General features: G+C 37.1%; 4 protein-coding genes across 4 annotated transcripts; 1 reads left to right on the top strand and 3 right to left on the bottom strand.

Moving 5' to 3' along the window:
• Nucleotides 1–8286: 8286 nt before the first annotated feature.
• On the bottom strand, nucleotides 8287–12074 carry LOC149936646 (uncharacterized). Its single transcript, XM_090153715.1, has 2 exons — nucleotides 11615–12074; nucleotides 8287–8681 (listed from the first exon to the last, which is right to left on the bottom strand). Exons 1-2 carry the CDS (start codon nucleotides 12072–12074, stop codon nucleotides 8287–8289), a joined length of 855 nt encoding a protein of 284 aa, XP_090009841.1.
• Nucleotides 12075–14809: 2735 nt separating this feature from the next.
• LOC149936645 (zinc finger protein 862-like) lies at nucleotides 14810–15397 on the top strand. The gene has a single exon (XM_090153714.1). It carries the CDS (start codon nucleotides 14810–14812, stop codon nucleotides 15395–15397), a length of 588 nt encoding a protein of 195 aa, XP_090009840.1.
• Nucleotides 15398–15664: 267 nt separating this feature from the next.
• LOC149936644 (uncharacterized) lies at nucleotides 15665–16462 on the bottom strand. The gene has a single exon (XM_090153713.1). The coding sequence runs from the start codon at nucleotides 16460–16462 to the stop codon at nucleotides 15665–15667; it is 798 nt and encodes a 265-aa protein (XP_090009839.1).
• Nucleotides 16463–16707: 245 nt separating this feature from the next.
• LOC149936643 (uncharacterized) lies at nucleotides 16708–18429 on the bottom strand. Its single transcript, XM_090153712.1, has 4 exons — nucleotides 18246–18429; nucleotides 18144–18169; nucleotides 18026–18081; nucleotides 16708–17956 (listed from the first exon to the last, which is right to left on the bottom strand). Exons 1-4 carry the CDS (start codon nucleotides 18427–18429, stop codon nucleotides 16708–16710), a joined length of 1515 nt encoding a protein of 504 aa, XP_090009838.1.
• Nucleotides 18430–25822: the final 7393 nt, after the last annotated feature.

Below are 25822 nucleotides of genomic sequence, written 5' to 3'. Positions count from 1 at the left end.
TTCCCGTCAATCCGCCGCCTCCGTCAACCGTTCCCGTCCGGCCGCCGCCAGCCATTCCCGTCGATCCGCCGCCTCCGTCAACCGTTCCCGTCTGGCCGCCGCCAGCCATTCCCGTCGATCCCCAACCGCCGCCGTTCGGCCACCGCCAGCCATTCCCGTCAATCCGCCGCCTCCGTCAACCGTTCCCGTCGATCCGCCGCCTCCGTCAACCGTTCCCGTCTGGCCGCCGCCAGCCATTCCCGTCGATCCCCAACCGCCGCCGTTCGGCCACCGCCAGCCATTCCCGTCAATCCGCCGCCTCCGTCAACCGTTCCCGTCCGGCCGCCGCCAGCCATTCCCGTCGATCCGCCGCCTCCGTCAACCGTTCCCGTCTGGCCGCCGCCAGCCATTCCCGTCGATCCCCAACCGCCGCCGTTCGGCCACCGCCAGCCATTCCCGTCAATCCGCCGCCTCCGTCAACCGTTCCCGTCCGGCCGCCGCCAGCCATTCCCGTCGATCCGCCGCCTCCGTCAACCGTTCCCGTCTGGCCGCCGCCAGCCATTCCCGTCGATCCCCAACCGCCGCCGTTCGGCCACCGCCAGCCATTCCCGTCAATCCGCCGCCTCCGTCAACCGTTCCCGTCCGGCCGCCGCCAGCCATTCCCGTCGATCCGCCGCCTCCGTCAACCGATCCCGTCGAGCCGCAACCGCCGCAAATCGTTCCCTTTCCATCTACAGCCGTTGCCGTCCAGCCACGACGCTATAACTTCCGACCTCGAACTTTTCGTCCCAGATATAAACCTTAAATAAACCTCTTATGTATAAACGACCACTTCAATTTAGTTCTAATAAATTCAACGTTTCAATATGTGCAAAGTAGCCTGTTAAAATCGTTAACGGAAGAAAACTTTTCCTTTTTTCCCTAATCATCTATAAGGGGAAGACAAACTTCCACTTCCGGTCATTCGCAGATCACTTCCGCTCACTTGTAGACCAAAACTCGAGTCGTGGATTTTCCAAGTGCAACTTTACTATAATTCTTCAAATTTCATTAAGAAAATCTGCGACTTCATAAATTTTACCTCATATAGTGAATAAAGAAACGTTTTTGGCTATAACGCAATTTTCCTTGGTAAAAATTGTTCCACTCATAAACTTCATTTCTAGTCTAAAATTTACTTTTCTAAAGATAGTGTCACTCGTTCTTAGACAATTGATATAAGAATAATATTTAATTTATATTTCTTAGTTAATTAACCTTTTTTTAAGAAAATTTCGTTATAGAAAATCTGACTATTTAATATAATTTATTTATTATTGTTTTAAAACTATAGTCAGGGCCGTCTTTATACTTTTGCCGCCCAAAAATTTGCCACCCTTTTATACAAAATCGTAATTCTTTTCTGTGCAATATTGAAACAACAGCCACCATTGAGCGATTACCGCCCTGGGGCTATATTCCCATTCTAGCTTAATGCATAATTAGGCCCTATTTTTATCAAATAAAAACAATTTCGAGAAAAGAGAAGAAGCAATAATAAATGTTTCACTAAATAAATCAGCAAGTGAAACTATTTGTACGATTTTGCCCAACTTGTTTAAATGGAAAACGACGCCTTTAAAATTCAGTCAGTGGCGACTTCTAACAACGACAAGGGGAAACATTTCCACGCTATTCAGTTTCCACGCTATTCAGTTTCCACGCTATTCAGTTTCCACGTTATTCAGTTTCCACTTTATTCAGTTTCCACGCTATTCAGTTTCCACGTTATTCAGTTTCCACGTTATTCAGTTTCCACGCTATTCAGTTTCCACGTTATTCAGTTTCCACGCTATTCAGTTTCCACGTTATTCATTTTCCACGTTATTCAGTTTCCACGCTATTCAGTTTCCACGTTATTCAGTTTCCACGCTATTCAGTTTCCACGTTATTCAGTTTCCACGTTATTCAGTTTCCACGTTATTCAGTTTTAACGTTATTCAGTTTCCACGTTATTCAGTTTCCACGTTATTCAGTTTCCACGTTATTCAAGTTGCTGTCATTTTCCACGTTATTCAGGATGCACGTTATTCAGTTTCCACGTTATTCAGCCTCCCCCCAGCAAGAGTGGGCGCATGCAAATCCTTATGCCACGTTTACACGTGGCTATCAGAAGAGATTATCCGTTAACATCTAGGCTGGTATTGTCGGAGATAATCTGATTGGCCCTTACATGCTGGTGACCAGCCCACTTTGCCGTACCAGTTCGAGTCCCCCTAATTTGGAGCTATCCACATCGATGGATTGGGTGAGTGCGATCTTCGGACCTAAATCCACTGTATTTTTTCTTTTGAGGCTGGATGGAAGACCTCGTGTATGCGACGCCAGTGGAATCCGCGATGGATTTGATTACAAGAATCCACGCCACTTCCGAACACATCTGAACTACACCCGGAGTGTTCCAGCACGTTCGTGATTCACGTTTTCGTCGGTGCCACCTTTACATAAGAGCACTTATTGTAATGAAAATATATTTGTGTACTTTGTGTGTATTTTTGTTTTTGGCTTATTTCCTACCCATTCGAAACTCTATCGCGCCCGTGCAATTGTTTTTCATTACTTTAATGGAATTGAATTGAATTTTATTTACTCAACACCTTTTAAGTGATTCCCTTTTTCAACAGGGAGGAATCTCTAAATAGCATTAAGAAAACAAACTATATTCTTATATCAAAATATCCAAGTATAGCAAAGTGATATATAAAGAAAGTTATAAAAACATATTTACATTTTGTGTGACAGTTTAGAAAAAAATATATAATAATAAAATAAACTGAAACTGAAACAAACCAATCTCCACCCTAACAGACAAATAGCTATATTATTGTTGCATTTCTCTTTATTTTAACATAATTTTAAGAGAGAGTCACCCTAATGGCTACGTATCTTCAAGAGGTCTTCGTGATTGCGTGCTTACGGCAGCGTACTTCCAGGGACTAGTAGGCCAAACTTTGAAGCCCTCTAGCGCTGTTTAAACTCGTCGCAGAGATTCGCGACCACCGGCGTAGGAACCTGGAGGGGCAACCGCCTTTGACAGTGCAATCCCCCCCCCCCACCCCACGTTCCTACGCTCATGATCGCGACAGAAACAAACATAATTTTCGGTTCATCCCCTACAAACACCAGAAATCTCAGACTGACCATTGAATCACCCTGTATATCTTAAATTCTGATGGTTCCAGAGATGTACCTCGAAAAAGTTAATATCGTCTAAAAAAGAAACTAGAGGATGTTAAGAAGAACATGAATTCTCGAAATTCTTCACGCTACACCGGTGTAGAAACAATTTTCAGTTCAAGCGATGACTTTGATTCAGATAGCTCAGCCACTAACGACATAGGGGTAAATGACAACCTAAAGATAACTGGCAATTCTGAAAACAGCGACAGTACAGATTGTAACACCAACAGATCAAATGAATATATTCTACATGAATCAACAGTTTCAGAATACTCCTATAATGAGAGCGTACTGGTAAGCGACATGAAACTGAGGATGAAAACAATGTAATGGTTAATTCCGCTCAACCTTTACATAATCAGGCCTTCAGACTTTATTGTTGTTTTTTTGCACAGTAAAGTAGCGCAACACTAGAAATGTTTTACAGGTAGGTTTGATGTATAGATTTTGTGGCCCCAAAAGGTTTTTTATAATCTTATTTGTTTTTTTAAACAAAAATTCCCGTATTTTCATTATTTTTGGCGTACCTTTATAAAATTCAAGAAGATATTGCCCGTTTTGAAATTCGCGGTGGGCTATAACCTATACTTCTACCTACCCTTAGCGCAGCAAATGATGATGTATATAAACTTTCAATGAAAGTAAACACTATGTAAACCATTGTTTAAAGCCAGAACGCCGTGAACAAGCTCATGTCACTTGTAAATGTTAGATGTATAGGGTAGAAAAATTAATATAAATATGGATACCTATGTGGCCCAAAAAGTAATCAAAAATATTGTGTTAAAAATTGGAGTAGCAGTGGACTGTGGTTGGAAAGACTGAATGACGTCATTTTGTTGTTCACAGAAATAAATTTTAATACTATTAAAATGAAGTTGACATATTAATCAACAATAAAAATAATATATGTCCCTCTAAGACCGCACCTATAACGAGCTATAAACTATTTTTGTTATAATATTATCTTTTCGTCGGAATCATAAATGTCCTAAAAAGGATACTCAAAAAATTAAATAAAATATTAAAACAAAAGTTCAAAAATTCAAAAATAAAAGATGTATTTTCAACAAATTAAATTTGTTAGATCTTTAACGGAGAAATTTCTAAGGTAAAATAATAATAATAATCAGCTAGGCTAATACCCAAGGCACCACCATATGCCCAAGTCATCTAGCGACTTATAATGCCATTTCAACAGGTTACAATGCGTAGGAGAGTATTGACAACAGCTCCCTACCAACAGCTCCATACCACACTATAGAGGGTGGTAAGAGATATAACCTATTTGGAAAAAATTTAATACCTTCCGGAGAATTCCTGTACATTCAAATAATTGCGAAGATATCTTTGAAAAAAGAATTAATTTAACGAGATGTAAAGACTGTGGCCATATAAGAAGCATACTCGCTAAGTAGAATGAAGAAATCTGAATATCTAAATAGAATAAATACTCGCTATACGACAAAAACTTAACTATAACAGCTTTGTGAGATAAATTATTGCCACCACCCTCCTACGCAGTGTAACCCGGCCACCTGAATTAAAGGCTTCAAAAGTCGCTTGATGACTTAGGCCTAAGGTGGTGCCTTAGGTATTAGCCTAGCTGATTATTATTATTATTATTATTAAGTCGTTAAAGGGCCGTAAAAAGACCTCAATTGCTATTTCAGAGATTTTTCGTTTATTGTATTGTAGAATTTGTGAGCTTGTTTTGAAACTGTTTGGTAGGGATTGTTTTTGGGGTATTATAGACCCATAACAAAAGAGGGGCCGCAGACGAGGCTTAAGTGAGACCTGTGGACGGAACATCCTGTTTGTGACGTTTTCAACCACGTGACCGCCATTGAAATATACAGGCGGAAGTAAGGAAACGGATGTTCCGTCCAAATGCTGAGTTGCCAGGTAAAAATGTTAATTTTCGGCCCCCCAACTTTCAACATGGGTCTATTATTGTATTTTTGTGGGTTAGGGAATAATTAAGGGTAGTCACCAAACCAAGTGTCAAGCCAAGAAAAATAAGCCATAAAAGCCATAAAGCCTTTTCTATGAGAGACTTTCAAAATATTCGTAACGTCCATCGTAATTTTAAACTAATTGTCACATAAATTCAAGATGGCAGTAATCTTGGGATTGAGTAGTAATAACACCACCCAGGGTCAGCGATTAAGTAGCCCACAGGCTACCTACACGTCGCCCCTAAGATCCCGGATGTCCTGAGACATCAAAATCAGGCAACTCAGTGGACGGGGTCCGAAAATGAGAGCTTCTTGATTTAAAACCAATCTCTTTCTACAACGAAATAAATTTAGTGCGCTATTAATCAACGTAGTTCGTGTTATTTGCAAATCCAAGACGTCTCTTGGTCGGAATCGTCTTACCACACTGCCATCTCCAAGCTCCTAGTCTTCCTCTGTAGTCAACTTCGCTAACTTCAATTTCCGTTTCTGAAGGTGACATATCAGCAGTCGGTACCGACAACACTTGTGATAAGTACTATTAAAATAAAATAAAATGGCTCTGGTTCGGCGTTTAGTTTAAATAATTGGGGATTTGTAGATAACTGTTTACTGTATAATAATGTGTCAACCTCGTGTTAAAAGTGAAAACAAGTTGTAAAAAGTCACGATGGTAGACAATTTTCATCATCGATTCAAACGGAATTTGATTGTGAAGCTCACTTCAAATCAAATTGTTCTTTTGAAGTTCATAATACCTGATCATTACCATTTCGAAAACCAAGAAAGGGACAGAGCCTGATCTCTCAACCTAAGCTACTTAATATATCCATAAATGCTAAAGTATACTTAATGATTAATATAAAAATATATTCTATTTTGATTTAGGACGAAACTAATGTGATCTCTTTATGGTACTAATGATAAATGTTATCACGATATGTTTTGTCTGATCGATAAGAACACTAATAACACTTAGCTTTACATTATCTTACCATATTGAAAAATATAATAATAATAAATAGTATATTTAATTTGGTGCATAAAAATATTTTACAGGATGAAAAATTAAAATTTACTAAATTTCTTTGTCGAAACAAATATTTTATAGCTTTTTTAGGATAATTCAGAATTAAGGTAGATTTAAAGAGGTATCTATGACACAATATTTAAATAAAAGAAAAATAAGTGTGTCAATTAAAAGCAAAAGCTTTATTAAGTAATTATTAGTTTTATTATTTCTAAGCTTTCGAAGGTCCAAAACAAAAAAAAATAACTTAAAACACTTTTTCAGTGTTTTACATGATTCGTGTCAAGTAAAATGCGTAGAATGTGGTGGTGTGCTTTGAATAGGGCATATCTTGTATCGGTCATAAGTTATAGAGTATTGAATATTTTGCGGGATGGGGTTCCAAATTGTGCCGCATAAGGGCCAATGGTCCAAACTTTAACAATTTAACTTTTAGAATTTTGAATGCCTGATTTTTTGCTAATATAGTTTTATTTCTGATAAACAAAGTTTTTAATATTACACTTTTTCAAGTTTAAATTATTTCATTTAAAATGAACAATTTTAAAATGTTCAATATTAAAATAATCAATTTTAAAATGTACAATTTTAATATGTGCAATTTTAAAACGTTTAACCGTTGTAACATGATTTATTTCAGGGGAATTGAATATGTTCCTCGTTGTACTGTTAAACATAAAACTACACTATTAAGATGATAAAAGTATGTTTAACTATCTTGTAAAACATACTCTTATGAAAATCTTTAAAAAAATTTCAACACCACTCTTTTCTCCTTTGAAGTTGTAGTTCTAGCAAATGTACAACCTCTAATAGATAGTATGCATCTTCTTTGTTAATAGTTTAGTCAGCTTGTTGAGAAATTTAAAATTCAATTCAGTTTAATTGAAATAGCCTTTATTCAAACACAAAAAGCGACACGCTCCAGTACACTTACTAGGTCGCTACATTTTTTGGTAAAGCACGCGACATAGCAACGAAATGTGTATTTCTAAACTTCTAAAGAGTGATGACTTATGATTATCGATAAGAGATTGATTTTCCAAATTACGCTGATGCCGAGTGCTAACGATATTTTTACGTATTTTGTTTACGATAAAAACTTCAACATAATAAACATAAGAATGACCCTTTCTATTCTCGAACACTGATATTTTTATGATAGTCCGTTTTTCCAATGACCGCTTAAATCAAAACGGGGTAAGAACTAGCATCTCTCCGCTAGTCGATTTTTCGTAACTGTCAGGTAACAAGGCCTAAAGTCGTCTTTTAACTGATCAACCAATGCTTTTTAGAAATTGATTCGCTCTTAATAATGCTAAATTTGGGGATACTATTACTAATTGTAAATCGGAACATAAAATAAGTTATTATTAAAACTAGTGGAAAGTAGTAATTTTGTGAATTTGAGAACTACAACCGGCTGCAAACATAAAGACCGCAAGTGAATTTTGAGCGCGCAAGCATGCGTAGTTTCAAAAACCAAGTTCGCACACGAGCAAGCTAAGCGTGTGTGAAATTGGAAATTTTCTAATTTCGCGTTGCACGTTTCGCGTCTCATGTGTGCAGCCAATTCAGCGTCAGACCATCATTTAAAATATATTTCAATGGGTCGTAAAAACGGCCATTATATTACCTATGATGTTACTAATATTCATCCACACCCAATTATTTGTGCATGTCAGATGAACCAACTAATCGCTCACCGTATGCTATTCGCACCTTTCCTCAAAAATGCATTTTAATTAATAAAGTTGTATAATCTGAACTTCATTTTAAGCCCGAAACATTTTAAAGTGGAACGAATGTTTAAGGACCGTTCACATATTACGTGAAGCCAAAATAAACTTTTTCAACACCTTCCTCCCCTCGTAAAGAGAACCCAACCTCTTTTATTACAGAGCGTTTTTTTAAACCTCCCTGAATTACAATAGCACGATCAACCTTAAAATTATTAAATTTTATTTAAATTGAAGTCTAAATATTTAAAAAATAAATTGCGATTGTAAGTTAAAATAATTAGTGATTAAGCTTACATGTGTACTATAACTTTTAAAATCAGAAATTCCCTTTTGACCTTACGTCATTGGTGAACTGAGCCTATTTTCTTCCCATTATCAAGATGCAATTTAATATAACTGGAACTTTCATATCTTCGGTTTCCTTGACGTCGACATCAAGGCCCATTTCTCGCAGAATATCGTTCTTCATTTGGTTCAAGAGGTTTCTGGCTTTTTCCTCTCCTTCCTCTTCCACGAGAAATCTGTAAGTTGGATTTGAGCGCATGTGTCCAATAACGGTGGCCAGCGGCACCTCAGTCTCGAAAGAGAGGTCATCGAAACGAACACCGTCCTTCAGTAGAGTCGAATCAAAATCGTAGAGAACGCCGCGCTGACGCCAACTCGGGTTGTTTTTCAGAAAAGAAAATTTCCGGAATTCCTCGTCCGTTCTCTCGATTATACTCTTCATTTTCTCGGTTTGCTCCTCAGTGCTTCCTATTTTTGCAAAATTATATAGTTCTGATCTTGAAAATTTTGATATGATAGCTAGTTTTGTTTTTAAAGGGTTAGTATTAACATGTTTAAAATGTAAGTATGTCATACAGATATTTACAACTAATCACATAAATTCTTGGTTTAGAGAATCTGTTCATTATTTAAAAATAACATTATATACCAATACCTTACAAAGAATTTATTAAGGTTAACAGCTAATATCATATGTAACATAATCACTCATAAGGATGGTTTTATTTCATCAAAATTTGTACACGGGACATGTCGTAAATTTCGTAACTCGCAACTCCGAGACGAAAAAAGCAACATCTGTATAAATGGGAAATAGAATCGATTTAAGCGAAATAGACGCTGTTTCTGTTTTAACAATTACATAATTGAATTAAATTTATCTTATTCGGCTTCCTCTATAGTGCTTAAAATAATTTTGATATTTCTAATATTAATAGTTAACGAGATATAATGTCCTAATTAAAGGGTAGTTTAGGCGCTTGCCCAACTTGTTTAGCTCCGGGAGTCTGAATTAAAACGTAATAAATTAATTACTTTTAAGTTAAAAATTGACAAAATTATTTTAAGCACTAAACGAGAGGCTTTTCTACTCTTAAATATTAATTTTATAAGTTAAAATACAAAATTAAAAGCGTTCAGCTTGATATAGCGCGAAAGTAGACAATGGCCACTGTAGTCTTCCCCCTTAAACCTGTTCAGCGTTTTGCGCCTGCTCGAAAAAAATGCGCGCTATCAACTTGCGCCTTCAAATAAATCTAACATAAACGCGTGACTATTTTATTCAGTGACTCGCGCGCATGCGTGTAGAGGTGAAAGAAAAAGAGAGCGGCCTATTCGAGAAACAGCGTCATTCCTCGCGCGTTTTTGGCTTTGGCAATCTTTAGACCACGAGATTTCGTTCCGATGATAACTTTTTAAATAGCGCAAGGAATACAAGTATTTCAAGAGTTGTTTATTTTTCGGAAAAAAAATTAAATGCGAAACAATTTCCGGAAAATTTCGAATTGCGGAAATTAAAAATTTAAACACATTTATTTTTCATGGTTTTTTATTCTAGACTAGTCTAGAGGTTTAGTTTTACTTTTGTATTTGACAAAATGAGGCGAAACTGCCGCGAAATTTATATTTTTAAACAATATTAGGCTAATCATGGAATGAAAACCTTTTTTATTTCGGAAAAATACGGAAAATTTTCCGACTTACAACTTTAAGTATTTCCCATTAATAGTTCTTTTTATAAAGTCACGTGGTCTTCTTGGTTTAATGTGGCTCTTACGTCACAGTCTCTAACGCTTACAAATATTGTCTACGAACGCGCTTCAATCGCGAGGAATATAGCGTTTACCTGAAAGCCAAATCAACTTATCTTTTTCACATTTGTTTATAAAGTAACGTGAATTTTGCTTTTAGGCGGCGGTAGGTTTTTCTAGCAAGCGTGCGAAGAATATTCTATTAAAGTTGTGTCTAGTGACGGAAGAGTAACATTTTATATTTTTTACTTTTTATTTGTCTTATTTTATAGAAACAACTATAATACCCTAATTGTGTGTTCCGTTTTAAACAAGGTCTTATTGAAATTTCTATCAATTGAAATGTTATTCATAGGCTTCCTTATGAGTGATTCTGTTCAATACGGTATTAAATTAGAAGCTTATTACGGCCGCTTGTTCCCTCGAACCTAACTGGGGATCTGGATCCAATCTGTGCAGCCCAATTCTTTCTTCCATTAAGTGCCCTACATTTCTAAAAAGTATGACCCCCCTCTGAAATTTTATCCAGTCACACCTCCTTACTCCTATGTAACATAATCACTCAAATGTATACCAGAAATATATTTCATTTAATGAAACTGCGTAATGACTTCATTTGCAAATGCGTCAAGAAAAACGTCTCATCAACTTTGTTGATGGGAAACTGAAGGTAGTTAATGTAATTTTGAAAGCGTCCAGAATTTGTCGAGTGTTTCTTATTTAAACAATATACATGTATAATTTGGCTCGTGCTTCGTGATCACGAGATTTTGAGATAGCGCGAGCTAGGAGCAACAAACACAGCACCCCACCCAAGGAGAACGCAACCCGTCGAAAGTCGTGGATTTTCTTGTGTACATTTTTCATTGGCTAGAAGCTTTAGCGCCTGCTGCCGTCGGAAGGGGAAAATTCGGAAATTGTCTTCCCCCCGCCCGTAAAACGTTCAGCGTAAAGGCTCGTGACGCTCGTCCATTGAAATTCGTACACAACCCTTCGTTAGCGTGTTTAAAGGCTAGCTGCGTTCTCCTTGTGTTTGTTGCTCCTAGGTTTTAGGAACGAATTTGAAATTTTCAGGTCGCATAGAGCGTGTAGGGGGGACACCTACTATGAAAATGTCGACGACCTTGAAAAATGTCTTCAAGGTAGTCGAGAAAATGTTTACTAAAATCACGAAGGTCGTAAAAGGGAAAATTTGCAAGAAAGAGCTAATAACTCGAAAACAAGTCGTGTTGCTCCTAGGCGAGAGGAATATGACAAATTTCCATTTGCTGTCCGAGTGAAAAAGGTCTCATAAAAAAATTACATTGAAATCTGACACCGATAAAATGAGTGATTGTATTATATTTGCTTAATCGATTTATAGGAACGTCATTTTAAAAAAAAATTAAAGCTTTCACTTTGATATAAATCCCAAAATATTGATCGAGTAAGTTCTTGAAACGATCTGACGTTTAGTCTACGATAGGGAACCTAAATTTTAGTCATCCTGAAGGTCGAGATCACCATTTTCAAGGTCAAAGTCACCCCGATTTTGGTGTTATAAAATTTTAGTGTATTGTCGATATTAACATTTTGATGGTCGAGATCACCATTTTCAAGGAGAAAGAGTTTAAAACTACCGATAATCGATATAATTAAATAAGAAACTACCTTTGATATATGGGCGGCGAACGAAGTATATCGCTAACACTCCATTATCTTGAAGCATTCTTTTCGCCGCTTCCAGAAACCTTTCTCTGTCGAACCAATGAATGCAAGTACTGGCCGTGATCAACTGTAAAGAATTGTCTTCGAATGGCAAAGATTCGGCTGCCGCAATCTTGTATCGGACATTGTCTGGCGTGTTAGCTTGTTTCCTGGCTTCACAGAGTTGCGTTTCGCTGACGTCCGTCCCGGTGACCATTTCAAAATACGGCGCCAGGATCCGGGTGCTCTGTCCGGTCCCGCAACCGACATCCAACGCCTGCCGGTAAGGAGCGGCCAGTTTCTCAGAAAGGTAAGACATGATACGATCGACGATTAATTGAGGCGCCGAAAGACGGTATTTGGCGTAGCATTCCGATTGTGTGACATTCTTATAGAGATCGGCCTTATTTCGATTGGAATCCATTTTCAGCTGAATAACGAATGCGTGAAAGACTTATTTGTGTTAGAATTCGCATTTTTGGCCCTGTAAATCCAAGTCTACTTTGGCCTTGACGTTTACGCGCGCGCATATACTTACCTTTACCTTTCCACATGTGCGCGTTTTATTTTCCCACTACCTGTTTTCTAAATCAAAAATAAGCGTGGAATGATAATAACCAGTGAAATACTAATGTAACTGAATTAATACGAAAATAAGTCAATAATGAATATCCTAAAGATATTGTTAATCCCAAATGACATAATATGGAAAAAGCAATTACCGTTTTAAGTTTGTTGGCAGAAAAGAGCCAATCCATCGCCTACTAATTTATGGAAACTACTTAATAATTATTGGTCGCTCAAATGATACATAACATAACAAAACACCGAAACCTAAATTATCAATTATTTTAACTTAAGCCGCACTTTACCGCTGGGTTTACTAATTTATAATAGCGTAATTAGTTTTCTAGAAGTAAAACAAGAAATAAATAAGTTTAAAAAATGAGTAACGTAAATTGCGATAAGCCCCAGTTGGGGAATGGTCTATTTAGCCGGAAATCTTCAATGAAAAGGAACTGAAATTACCGGGCTAGTAAATAATCCCCATAAATACGTTGAAAGAGCGAATGTATGGTGGATTTATAATTTCACTACGATGATTAGTCTCTTCGATTCATTATTAATTATCGCTTACTAATTTCCGGTCTGAACATAAAATCTACTGTTGCGAACTAGCAGTTAACGGTTTATTCGACTAGTAATTTTTACTTAATTTACAATTTATTAAATTTTATTTCCATTAAATATATTTTTCGTAAATGTCCAATCAACTGGGTTAGGCTTAAGACAGTGGTCTCCAAGTTCCAGAGGTAGGCTATAACCTACTTAGCATTTTACATAAGGAACGCAAATTTATTTTAAGGGCTCCTGGAAGAGACTCTTACTTAAAGGAAAAGTCCAGGTTGGGTAAAACTTGGGTCTATTTGAAAGATCATGTTTAAATATACTCAAAAATATCAGTCGTAAAATTGTATCTTTTTTTAATGACGAGAAATTAATTTTTAAACGAGTGAAATTTACCGCCAAGCGAGCTGCCATTTTCTTTCGCCTTCCCTCCGCAGACCGCACGCGGAGCAAGCGCGCGCGGGGAACAGAGCGCTGTTAAAGCCTGTTATAGCGCGAACAGCGCGTGATTAAAGTCCTAAAACGTCACCCCGAAACAAAAAATGGCAGATCGCTTGGCGGTAAATTTGGCTCGTTTAAAAATTAATTTCTCGTCATTAAAAAAAGATACAATTTTACGACTGATATTTTTGAGTATATTTAAACATGATCTTTCAAATAGACCCAAGTTTTACCCAACCTGGACTTTTCCTTTAAACAAGATTCCTTAACGTATAATGATAGGTTCCGATTTTACCGAAATGTCGTGTTTATTCTGTTTATTCTATTCTATTCTAATTTATTTTAAAATATTTTTTATTTATTGGTCCTATTTATTTTAAATCGATTTAATTGTCGGATACATATTAATTTAGTCATCGAGATTAAAATTTTAAAATTTCGTGTAAAGTATTTTGGGAGTAAGTTAGATTCCAGGAAGTTCTTTAATTAATGAGTGCATCTTAGAATTTAATCCACATCACCACTGATTGAACGCGCAATTTTATTTGATTTAACTGCAAACACTTAGAAGCATGAACGTCACTTCCATAGTCTTTATAGATTTGTTGGCTTGCTAGGGTAGGTGAGACAGGCCAATTGGGCTACTTTCGACAGTCATTCACGATAAATTTATCGTTGGGCTGTTGGGCGATTTTTTTGGGCTATTCGATAGACTCCTCTCTTTGACCTTCGGGATAGAATTTATTTTTAGCAATTGACGTAACTTATTCTTCTTTATTATTTAACTCTGAAATAATTCCCGTCCTGAGTGTCTGCAATAGGCGATATAATAAAGTAACGTTGCCTTCTTGTTTTGATGGGAAAGACCACCTTCCACTATGTTTCCATTAGCTTTCCCACCAAAGGGCCTATGAATTCATCCATAGGCTTTAACTGTACTATTTCGTTATCCCATTTTAACAAGTTGAGCAAGCATATCTGACTTTATAATATCGCCTATTATATTTTTACACCTGTTAGCCAGACAGACGGCTCTCCATGGGGTCTAGACTATACATAACCAGACATTTTTTATAATGGAATTTTTCTGTGCAGGTGCATGTTTAGTTGCCCTCCTTATTGCTCATTTCTACTTACAAAGACCCTAATATAGTAATATAGCCTAGTGTCGGAGTTTGGGGGTAAATAGGGGGCGGTAAAGAAAGACTAGAATATGTTTTTAGGTTATATTTGCGATTGGAACTTAAGAGTAAATTATTTATTTTAGAAGTCGACTCTTCGCCTCTTCGGTCTTCGACTTACGTAGTTTTATTTTAAATAAGTACGGTCGTTTTCGACAATAGTTTTATAAAGTAGTCATGGGTAAATGGGCGAAATATAAAAAAAAATAACAAGGAGTTGGAGAAAGATCCTATTTTAAGATTTTATATCTGGAAATGAAGGAGATGCGGAAGCAAGATGTCTATTGTGCCATCAAAACTTAAGAGCTCACTATAGCGATTTAATATCCCATAGTAAAACTCTCAAACATCTGAAAAATGTACTAGGGAGCAGCGGTTTAATAAAGGTTACCTGAAAATTGATGAGATGATGGTAAAAACAAAAGAAGATTCTAGCGTAAGCATTCGGAAGAGACGTGAACTCAGAATAGCTACGCTCGTTGCTAGCAGTACTTCAATTAAAACCATCGATAAATTGGGTGAAATTTTAAATGATGAGCTTCAAGACACCGGCTTCAAAATGCATCGTACAAAATGCACAGCTTTGATAGAGAAAGTTTTAAGCCCCCATTTCAATGATGAACTTTTAAAAGACATAGGCGACGCTCCATTTTCCATCCTAATTGATGAATCGACTGATGTAAGTGTCCAAAAACTGTTAGCAGTTGCTGTGAGATATTTCAGTAAGGAAAGGCTATGTTTTACAACAACCTTTCTAGGGTTATTATCGGTCACCGATGGAAGCGCCGCTACCCTTACTGAAAATATAGTTAAATTTTTGGGTGTTCTTAATCTCGACCTAAAGAAGATGATGGGTCTTGGTACAGATGGTGCCAATACTTTACGCTGTAATAAAGGTGGCGTGATAGCCTTATTAAAAAACGAAAACCCAAATATCGTGCTAGTGAAGTGTGTGTGCCATTCAATCAATTTAGTGGAAAAAAAGCAATGGAGATAATGCTCGGCTCGGTAGAGCATTTCATTAAAAGTGTTTATAATTTTTTTACACACAGCTCCACACGTTTAATAAAATACAGATAAATTTTCAAAACTATGAACGATGACGAAGACCCAGTCAAATTAATTTCTTTGTCGAAAACGAGGTGGCTAGTTATCAGCGACTGTATAGATCGCGTTTTAGGCCAGTGGGACGAGCTTAAATTATACTTCACGATATTTGTTACCCAAGACAAGGATTGCGACGCGCGAGCAATACATGGTATGTTCAAAGACCCTTTAACTCTATTGTATCTGGACTTTTTGCGATATACCAAAACGACTTCCTTTTCTCTTGCCCGTCTTTGTATTTAAATGGTCCAACGAAGTCAATCCCCGTCGTTTCGAAGGGTGGCGTTTCGGTTACTCTGTCTCGTGGGAGTGGAGCCGGAGAGACTTCAAATGGTTTGGCCTTCAGTCGTTTGCATATCAGGCATTGATGAATGTAGCTCTTTACTTGTTGACGTCCTTTCAGGATCCAGTACTGTTCTCGTACCTGCACCATTGTCTCAGTAGTTCTGGAATGTTGAACGTCTTCATGAGCTCGACGTATGATTAAGTCGGAGAATGGATGGCGACTAGGTAATAATATTGGATGCTTCTGATGGAAGTTAAGATTGGACTGTTGTAATGTTCCTCCCAGTCTGATAACCCCGTCGTCGTCTAGGAAGCCGTTGAATTCGTATATATGCGACGTTTTCTCAATCGGAATACCATCCTTTAGGCCTCGTATCTCCGAAGCAAATGCTTCTTGTTGTATGATTCGAATCCAATAGATTTCAGCTCGTTTTAGGTCGTCGACGGTGAATGGACCGATATTCTTGGTTACGTTCTTTTTATCGTTGAGAAAAACTCGTTGAACAGTGGCAGTGACTCCCAGTAGTTTTTGTAATTTACTGAAGTTCTTCATGTCTAGAATCGGACTGATTTTCTCGTCGTCGTTAATGACGGTACATGTAATGATCTCTTCAAGACTGACTTCTGATTCGCATCGATTGGAAAGAACGTTGTTTGGCCATTCGGACATTGGTTTCGACAACCATTCTGGTCCATGCCACCAGGATTCAGTGGACAACAATGACCTCGGCTTAAGTAATCAGCGGGGTTCGTTGAACCGCTGCAATGTCTCCAATTTGACGCATCGGATATTAGATGTATTTCTTTAGTTCGGTTGGCGACAAATGGCTTCCATTTCCGAGTGCAACCTTTTATCAAATTCAACACAATTGAATAATCAGTCCAGTAATAAATTTGCGACTCACCGACAGCGAATTATTTCTTCAGGTGGTTTGTTAGTCTTGCGGCAATCAGAGCACCCATCAACTCCAAACGTGGCAACGTTATTTTCTTTATAGGCGAAACTCTGCTCTTCGATGAGACAAGACTGATTATTATTGGACCATCTTTCATTCGGCAACGGAGATATAAAACTGCTCCATACGCCTTTTGACTAGCATCGCTGAAGCAGTGTAATTGAAATTCGCCACCATCGTGACTTTGATATGGTGCGGTATATTTTCGGTCGATGGAAATCTTCCTGAGACTTGCCAATTCGGAACACCATTGTCTCCAATCAATCTTCTCGAGCCAGATTTCTTGGAAGATAATTTTTACCCTTATTGTAAATGGTGATAGATATCCTACCGGATCGAATACTCTTCCAGCTGCGCTCAGGACGTCTCTCTTCGTAGATTTGGCGGTAACTAGGAATTCCAGAAGATTTCCAACTTCAAACGAGAATATGTCCAATTTCAAATCCCACGATATCCCTAGGACTTTCAGCAGCGACGTTCCAGGATGCTCAATTCGGTTCATCTCCCAACCTTCAGTTTGCCAGCGTTGACTTAATACAGGAGAGTTACTTTTCCACTTTCTCAAAGACATGTTATCGTGTTGCATGACCTCCTTTGCTTCTTTGGATCGTTGATACGCTGTTTCGTCGTCCTTTTCGCCAGTAAGTAGGTCGTCCACATAGAGGTCGTCGTTAAGTCGTTTACAAGTTTCAGGATATTTTCCAGAATGTTGTTTTGCGCGATAGCGTACTGTGGCGGCCAACAGAAAGGGACTGCAAGTTAGGCCAAATGGTACTCGTGCGAATTGATATTCTCGGACGTTGATTGATTCGTTCTGAGGAGTTAATTTATCCATCCAAAGAAATCTCGTCGCTTTCCGATCTTCGGTCTTCAGAGAGATTTGAAGAAATGCTTGTTTTACATCGGACATGATGGCAACGTTATGTGATCGGAAGTGGATTAAGATCTTAAATAATTCCGGATTTAGATTCGGGCCGGAATGGAGACAGTCGTTGAGTAAAAGGTTGCCAGATTCTTTTGACGAACCGTCGAATACGATGCGAGTCTTTGTGGTTGTTCGGTCTGTTCGTATTAGGAGCTGGTGAGGTAAATAATAAATTCCGGTTCCGTCGTCTGCTGGAGTTACTTCTTCGATGATATCGTTACTTTGATATTCACGAAATTTCTCTTGATAATTGCTGTATAATTGCGGATTCGTCAGAAGCCGTCTGCGCAGCGAATAAAGGCGATTAATAGAGTTATTATAATTTTTTTTATAAGTTACCACCATTTTCAACCCATGGCAGAGCGACTTCGTAGCGGGAATTTGTGAACTGAATGTTCTTCTCGAATTCTTGAATTAATATTTTTTAGATATATATTTCATTTTTCTTTCGACGTGATTATTTTACATACCTGTTCATTTTCGGACACCATTATGTCTATGTATGTGTCCAGTGCTCCACATTTAGAGCGAACTTGCCGAAGCGATGCTAAAGCTTTGCTGGGTTGTCTTACCAGTGTCACGGTCACCAGAGTGACCAGACTCACCACGAATAACTCCAATGGAATCTTCTATATCGTCAGACTCACCACGAATAACTCCAATGGAATCTTCTATATCGTCAGACTCAAATCCAAAATATTTATTTAGAGATTCATAAACAACTGGTGGAGCCAATTCCAAGTCTGCTAAAACCATGGAGCTTGATTTTGAAAGATGAAGTTGTCCAGTTTACGGACCAAGGTCATTTTTGATAGACTTCTTTATTGAATACGGGCAATTTTAGCATTTTTCAAGCTTGACATTCTTGTTACATTTCTAGCGTACATTTGGCCGCAAAACTTGCAGGCAAACAGATCGAATTTACCGGGTTTTAACGAATGTTGCTCAAAATATTTCTGAATGACTGATTCTACTTAATTTTTTTGCCCATTTTTAGCAATGAAAACTTAATAGTTCTTTTGATAAAATAACCTGGGCCAATGGCCATCTTTTTGAAATGTTGCCTCCCCGCTTTAGCTGTGGATCCGTTTTATCTCCCACTAAAGAGTTTATGAACTCATTCTTAGGCATTGGCTGAACTATTCCAGAGCAACAAGTTTGGCCAGCGTAAAGACATTCTATAAAATCAACTATTATATGTTCGAAAATTATAGTAAGAATACCATAATATTTTGCTAGAGCCTAGATTACTTCGAAGTCACGCTAAACTAAATAAGATGCTTCTAGACATTCGAAAACACTCCAGCAGTAATGTGAATCGACTAAATAAGCGACAACGGCAGTACGGACTGTACGGCCATGGATGTAGAAAGAACTGGATATTGCACTCCGAGAAAAACGTGTAAACAGAATTCGCGATGTTGGCTTGCGCCATCTAGTAACGATGGTGGTCGTTAGACCAAAAGTGAGGCGCTACGTCACATCCTTTTTTTGAGGAAATTACGCGCCGGGTATTTTGCGCATGCTCGCAAGCAGAAATTAGGAACTTTTAAAATTTTTAAACTGAATGTTCATTCGAGGCGTGTTATGAAAGAGCGTAAGTATGAATAGTTCACATTTCTGTTTATTAATTACGGTAAATAATTAACAATAATTTTTAGAATGGATTATTGGAGCTTAAATACTTATGAAACTCTAGGCCTATCCGAACAATGTAGTAATTCTGGATCAGATTCCGAAGACGGGATAAGTGCAATATCAACATCTTCCTTTGAAAGTTCTGGTAAGTTTTGGTTTGTAAAGTAATTTTATATAATCGTTCAAATGACAATTGTTAATTAGAGGTGAGTAAAATTCTATATCAACTGCTATTAACAATGGTACTACACCCTCAGAAATGTTTAACGGTATGTTTTTATGGCCTTAACAGTTACGAACAAATTTTAATTGTAAATTTCATTTCATCAGATGAAAACAGTACAAATAGTAGCGAAGGTGATTCAGAGGATGAACTCGAAAAAATGCTTGATGCCGATGCTATCGAAATAGCCTTATTGAACCTAAGTCCAGAATTACAAGTTTCTACCGCTTTCACTTCAAATCCTCTAGGAGCAATAACAAAGTAAACCCTCTGAAACAATCCATCTAAATGCTAGACATTCCCACTAACCAATTTATTTTAGCTGTAAATCAATTGCCAGAAAATCACCTGTTAAGAAGAAGAGAAAGACGGATACTCCGATTTCCCCACCAAGAAATTTTATGATTGCTGGTATGGTTTACTTTGGGCTTTAAAGAGTGTTTAAATTTTGAATAACTTAATACCAAATAATTGTTTAGATGAAGATTTTGATGAAACATTTAAAGGGCTGGTTTTTGAAATACAAAATCAATTCAAGTCTTCAGAATTAGGAACATTAAGCGTCAATGATAACTATAAAAAAGTATATTTGTGGATAACGAAGCTACACTTCAGGGACCTGAACGAACTTAAAAGGGTTGTTAGACCAATTTTGGTAAACACAGTTGAAAACAAAGTTACACCAAAGCTAATGCAACTGATTAACTATGGCCACAAACAAAAAGAACGAATTGTAAATTCCCTCAAACATACTACGGTAAGACTTTACTTATTCTATAGATAAATGTTATATTTTTATGATATTCCAGGGTTACAATGATCTCCACGAAAGGGCAAGAGTAGTAGGGGATAACCTTCTTTTGAAGCGAATAATTGAAAATGGTTCTAAGAGGATTGCTGTCTTGTGAATTGATGTTAATGACAAAATTGAAGAATGCCCCTCAGTGTTCATGTATATTTTAGGCTCGGTGATTCAATCACTATGCAAAAAGACAAAGTTTGGAAGGTTGCTAAGTGCAAAGATGCAAACGAGCAAAGAAAACATTGCCATTCCTTTAAGGAAATGGATAGATGACCAAAACAGAGGGGGTTTGATTTATCCAACACAGCAGGTATATGAACTCTTTGTAGAAATATATAAAATTGATATACCATTCTATAGCAAAACGTACATTGAAAATCGATTTCCTAAAGCCAAAACCGCTATTAAGACGAATGAAATGATTATTGAATCTTGGAGGCTGTTGTGTGAAAATTGCATTCCAGAAAGTGAAACGCTGAAGTTGTTTGAACACTGCCTGAAATATTTCATAAATACCATTGGCAATGGACATCTCAAAAAGCGTAAAGAGGAATTAAAACTAAATATAGATTAAAATCTCTTAAATCCCTAGCTAATTCTAAAGCGAGATTAAGAAAGCAGCTAGAACAACTTTCTTCAGGTCAATTTCCAAAGTAATGAAACTATTTTGAAGGCTAAGTCTCGTGAAATTTCGCATAAGGGTTTAAAGTAATGTGGCAATACTATTGTGATGAACAGATTATTAGTGAGATTTTTAAACCAAGATGTATTTCATTTTTCTAAATTGCATAGTCATAAGCAAATTGTGATACTTTAATACAATTGTGTTTTTATATACGGGCAATATTGTTACCCAGCTTCAAAATTAGTAACTCTAGCTTTGCTGGTCCGAGGCCTTACACAGTTGTGTTTCCGTTAACATCCAGCATAGGGATTTTGTAACGTCTCATTGTAAGAAGTGCTTTACGATTATTTCCCACATTTTCAATTGTTGGATTATCATTTCGCCCATTGACTCCACGATGCTTAGAAAATTCAAGTTCAAGAGGGTCTTGATTAAAGTTGCCCGTCAAAACAAACGAAGCACCTTTTCTGAGGAGGAATTTTATCACAGCAACCTTTGCCTTTGCTGCAATAAGAAAAGACAAGTGAATACATTAACTTAAAATATACTTAAAATGATTTCTCCTTACTAGTTTGTCTCAAGCCAGACAATGTTTCCTGTGAAAGGATCATTTTTTTTTCTGCCTTCAGCTGTAAAATCACCAGGTCTATCCAGTGTGTCTTTTTCCCAGTCATTCAAATATCCCAGGAAATCTCTTTCTAACCACTAAAATTAATAAAAGTTATCAGTTTTTATTGATAACTACATAAAATGGAATATTTACTTGAAGTCGTTGGTCATCAACTGTCTTAAATGGTGTTTTATTTGGTTTTCGCTTGTGGTAAGCTTCGTCAAAATTTGTCGTGTTAAAAATGTCGAACCATTTATCAAAAATCTCTATAAACTTCCCAGTTTCTGAATACTTATTGCCAAACTCTGATGTTATTGCATTAGGAACTGTTTGGCTGATAACTTGCGCAGCGTATCTTACTTTCATTTTGCTGTATGAATTAGGAAATATATGATCTATTGTTAGTTTGTGGGCTTTTCTAAGATTCCCAGGCATGGATATTTCATGTTCATATAACTTTTTAATCGGCTCCCAAGTGATATTCTGTCCATTTTTATGCATTAGGCGAACTTGACACGGTTCTTAACTTGAAAATAAACAATTTCTTGTGTTTTTGAGTAGGTGGGGTGGATCGAAAAAGAAAAAAATGGCCTTTCTTCATCTTCACTAAATGGATTGATACAGAAGTGAGGGGTATCTGCCGTTGTATTAGTTGAAAAGAACTTTCGATTTGTTGCTGCACCATCACCGATGACCCCTAACACTTTGATCCCAATTGCTTCGAGTTTCTCCACTGCTTCCCATATAATTGAGTTTAGATCGTCTCCTGTTTTTTATCCGAAAAGTTTTCAGACTGTAGGCCATTTATCTGGTTTCTGGAGTCGTTCAGCTGGCTATAACCAATGATGTTTCCAGTTTCCTTTTTATATATTAATTCTTCTTTTACCTTCATTTCGTCTAGAAGAATAGTGAATTATTGTTGATAGGCTTGTAGATTCCACGGTTTTATGTCTTCTTTCAATTTATTGAAGACCTCATCAGAAAATCCTGGCAACTTTCCATCATGGGCAGAATGTCTGAATAAAGTGCTATACGAAGGTAGTTGTAATATTTTTGAATTAGCCAAACTTTTGTATGCATTTGGAGCTTTATGATACTGATAAAGACACCACTGGATGACGTAAGGATGCCACCTTCGTCCACGAGGGTCTTTACGTTTGATGGCTTTCAGTTGTTCTCGTTAAAATAACGCTACAAATGATTTATCCTGTTTGTTCGGTAAGGACAGTTTCAAAATTGCTTCTATAGAATTGTTATCCTCTTCATTCTCTAATCGACCACTGCCAGCTTCTATATGGTTCCTCGCTTTTTTCTGGTGTTGCTTTATTTGCCTTCTTGCTTTTCTTTCGTCCGCCTTTGATTTCTTCAACAATGTTATGAGTTCTTCTTTAGAGAGTGACTTGTATTTCTTTTGTTTTTGTTTCTTCTCCCCTTCAGTAATGGTTTTTAACACATAACTTCTTAGCTAGGCACAGTGGATACCGGTTTTATTTTGGGAAAGCCCCATGCAATTACCATCTCGCATAACGTTACCACTGTAAAAGCCCCGAGCTTTTAATAGGTCTACAAATTGTTCATCTTTAATACCTTGGCAAATTTTAAAGTGGTTGATTTTTGTTAAGAATTCAGCCAAAGAATATGCGCTAGATATAGTTTCTGGCATCTCGACCAATGGATGGTTTGCTAAGTTCTTTTCGTGTACTCTACCTTCTATGCGGTGGTCCTCATTGACAGTGATGGATATCAAAGGCATGTTGGTATCTTTCATTACCTTCAGAAATTGAACTTTGTTATTTTCTAAATTAGAGAGGTTGGACAGCCAATTTTCATTGACCAGTTTCATCCATTCTGGTGAGACCAAAAATTCTTTGAAAAAGTTATTTTCAAAACCCATCTCTGCATTATTCTTTTGATCTTCAATAATCAAGCTCACATTACCATCAAACATTATGTCTTCAGATTCAGCTAGCGCTATCATCGATGAACTGATTTCGGGGTCAAGATTATGGTCTGTGTGTATGGTAGAGTCAGCAATAAAGTAGCACAAAGAATTATCCTTTTCAACGTTGAAAGTGTTTAGATCTCCAATATCCATGGATTCTGTGCCATCTTTAAGAAAAGTAACTAATTCTGAAGAATTATTTTCATTCAGTCTAGCCTGTAAATATCCCAATTACACAATATAAATTAATTACACTTGTGTTAAAATTACGAAAATACATCTTACATTGCTTGATATTGGTAATCGTGAAGGTGCTTTAGGCGTACTGACAAACTCGGTTCCAAAATAGATATATTCTAAAAGGAAACCCAATTTTTTATGTAAATCCTGGAATTATAAACAATATACATTAACTATTACTAACGTTGGTTTGTGTGGTCTCATGGAAACTTGATTGGTTTTCTGGAATTGTATTCTGCGCTGACACAGGTTTTAAAACAGAAACCAAGCTCTAAAAAAATTACATAATATACAGGTTTTCAAATTACACAATGAATACAAAACTGTACGAGATGTTATTACTTACATTCGAATGAACAGGATTTGGGAATTCCTGAGTAGGTCCTTTCAATCCCACAAGATGTTTAGTGCATAAATAAGTGTTTTTCGTTATCTTAGCTTTGGTGAAATCTTTTCTAACCTCTTTTAGCCATTTTAACCATTTAAAACATAAAGCTGGTTTTGATATTGGCTTTGGGAAAGGTATAAACGAAACTCCAAACATGTGTGGCTTATCAGAACGCCTAGAATCGCTATTACATGACGGATATATGCAGTTCTTATTTCTTACCATGATAACTAGTTGATTTAAATTCTGTTTAATAAATTAATTTCTGCAAGTGAAAAAACATGAATCACATGACTTAATTCCTAAACAAAGCACGACCGTTGAGAACTATGCAGACGACAAATTCAAAAACAGGAAGTTCATTTCACCAAAAAGCGCCTCACTTCCGTCGTGAATAGCAGACGACAAGATCCGAGATCGCGATCTACTGAAAATGCCTTACAGAAGGTACGAGTGCAATATCCAGCTCTTTCTACATCCATGGTACGGCATATGGTCCGTCCTTAGTCTCATTTGAAATTGGCTTACAAAACGAATCTATTTGGTGTGGCTGCGTGGCGGCGCCTACTACTATCCTAGAGGTAGCGCGTTACGCGCCTGTTAATTAAGCCAGGTTCACACTTAGCCCTAAAATCGCTTCGTTTTAGATAACTAGATTTCAAAACCAGCGTGAGAAATCGCTTCGTGTTACGGTGTTGGTTCGGGAAGCAACTCGTCAAAGTCGGTTCGCTTAGAATCGCTTTCAAAACGATCGCTCGTATTTTCAAAAATAATTGTAATACAATTCTAAATAATGTCAAATAATATTACTGTGTGTGTGGTAAACATGAATAACTAATTGATTTCGGATAAATTTTAGTATTTTCAAAATTCTGGTCATAATTTGAAATGACGTTAAGCCTTGGCTATAAGCGAACCGGGGTGAAGTGATTTCGCACGGGTGAACCAAATGTTATCGCCGGTGGTCAAAACTGGCATTCAAACCGACCTAAACTGGTTTTTAGGCTCTAGTGGGACCGTAGCTCTAGTGTCTGTTATAGTGAAATTACAAACAGTTGTAAAAACAACTTTTTTTTAAAAAAAAGGTCATCCAAATCAGGCTTATGTCCAAATATAATTAAACGACGTAAAAGTATACTAAAACGCGAATTACGATAGGTTGTGAGTTTTGTTATCTTCTGCGACGTATTTTAGGCCCATTTTCACGCGATAGATAAAAGAAAATTGATAAACAGTGAAACACGAATATGAAGGTAAATAACCATGGTAATTTACCACTGTAAATTACCCTGGTTATTTTTAGGGTATTTACCATTTTCGTACTTTACCTGAGAAAATTGTAAATTACTGTTACCAGGGTAATTTACCGATTTAGAACTCTAGTTAGGTTATGTTACGTTTAAGGTTGGGTTACGTTTAAGGTTAGGTTAGGTTAGGTTACGTTTCAGGGGATTACCCTATTACTTGCTTTTTGCTTGAGTTGGTGAAGTTAAAAGTACAATTAACGCAAATTCCAGTTTATTTTCAAAATCAATAGATAATTTTTAGAAAATTCTAGAGTTATATTAGGTAGGTATTGCTTAATTCACAGCTACTGCATATATTTCCGAAATCGCATTTTTGGGCGGCGTTCGGTCGAATGGGACGAACCCAAAATCGCCGTCGGCCGAAAGGGATTTCG

This window comes from Leiobunum rupestre, chromosome 7, assembly GCF_980474605.1.
Source record: "Leiobunum rupestre chromosome 7, qqLeiRupe1.1.hap1, whole genome shotgun sequence".
Lineage (NCBI taxonomy): Eukaryota > Metazoa > Arthropoda > Arachnida > Opiliones > Sclerosomatidae > Leiobunum > Leiobunum rupestre.
Note: the sequence above shows the minus strand (reverse complement) of the source record. Positions and strands in the feature narration are given on the sequence as shown.

Excerpts from the sequence above, each read along its gene's own strand:
- LOC149936643 (XM_090153712.1), bottom strand. The coding sequence starts at position 18,429 with ATGGTTTTAGCAGACTTGGAATTGGCTCCACCAGTTGTTTATGAATCT. Across the intron at positions 18,170-18,245 it reads CTCTGGTGACCGTGACACTG|ACATAATGGTGTCCGAAAAT; the intron begins GTAAGACAACCC and ends ACACATACATAG. Across the intron at positions 17,957-18,025 it reads ACGAAGTCGCTCTGCCATGG|ACGGCTTCTGACGAATCCGC; the intron begins GTTGAAAATGGT and ends TTCGCTGCGCAG.
- LOC149936644 (XM_090153713.1), bottom strand. The coding sequence starts at position 16,462 with ATGTCCGAATGGCCAAACAACGTTCTTTCCAATCGATGCGAATCAGAA.
- LOC149936645 (XM_090153714.1), top strand. The coding sequence starts at position 14,810 with ATGGTAAAAACAAAAGAAGATTCTAGCGTAAGCATTCGGAAGAGACGT.
- LOC149936646 (XM_090153715.1), bottom strand. The coding sequence starts at position 12,074 with ATGGATTCCAATCGAAATAAGGCCGATCTCTATAAGAATGTCACACAA. Across the intron at positions 8,682-11,614 it reads TCGCCGCCCATATATCAAAG|GAAGCACTGAGGAGCAAACC; the intron begins GTAGTTTCTTAT and ends TTGCAAAAATAG.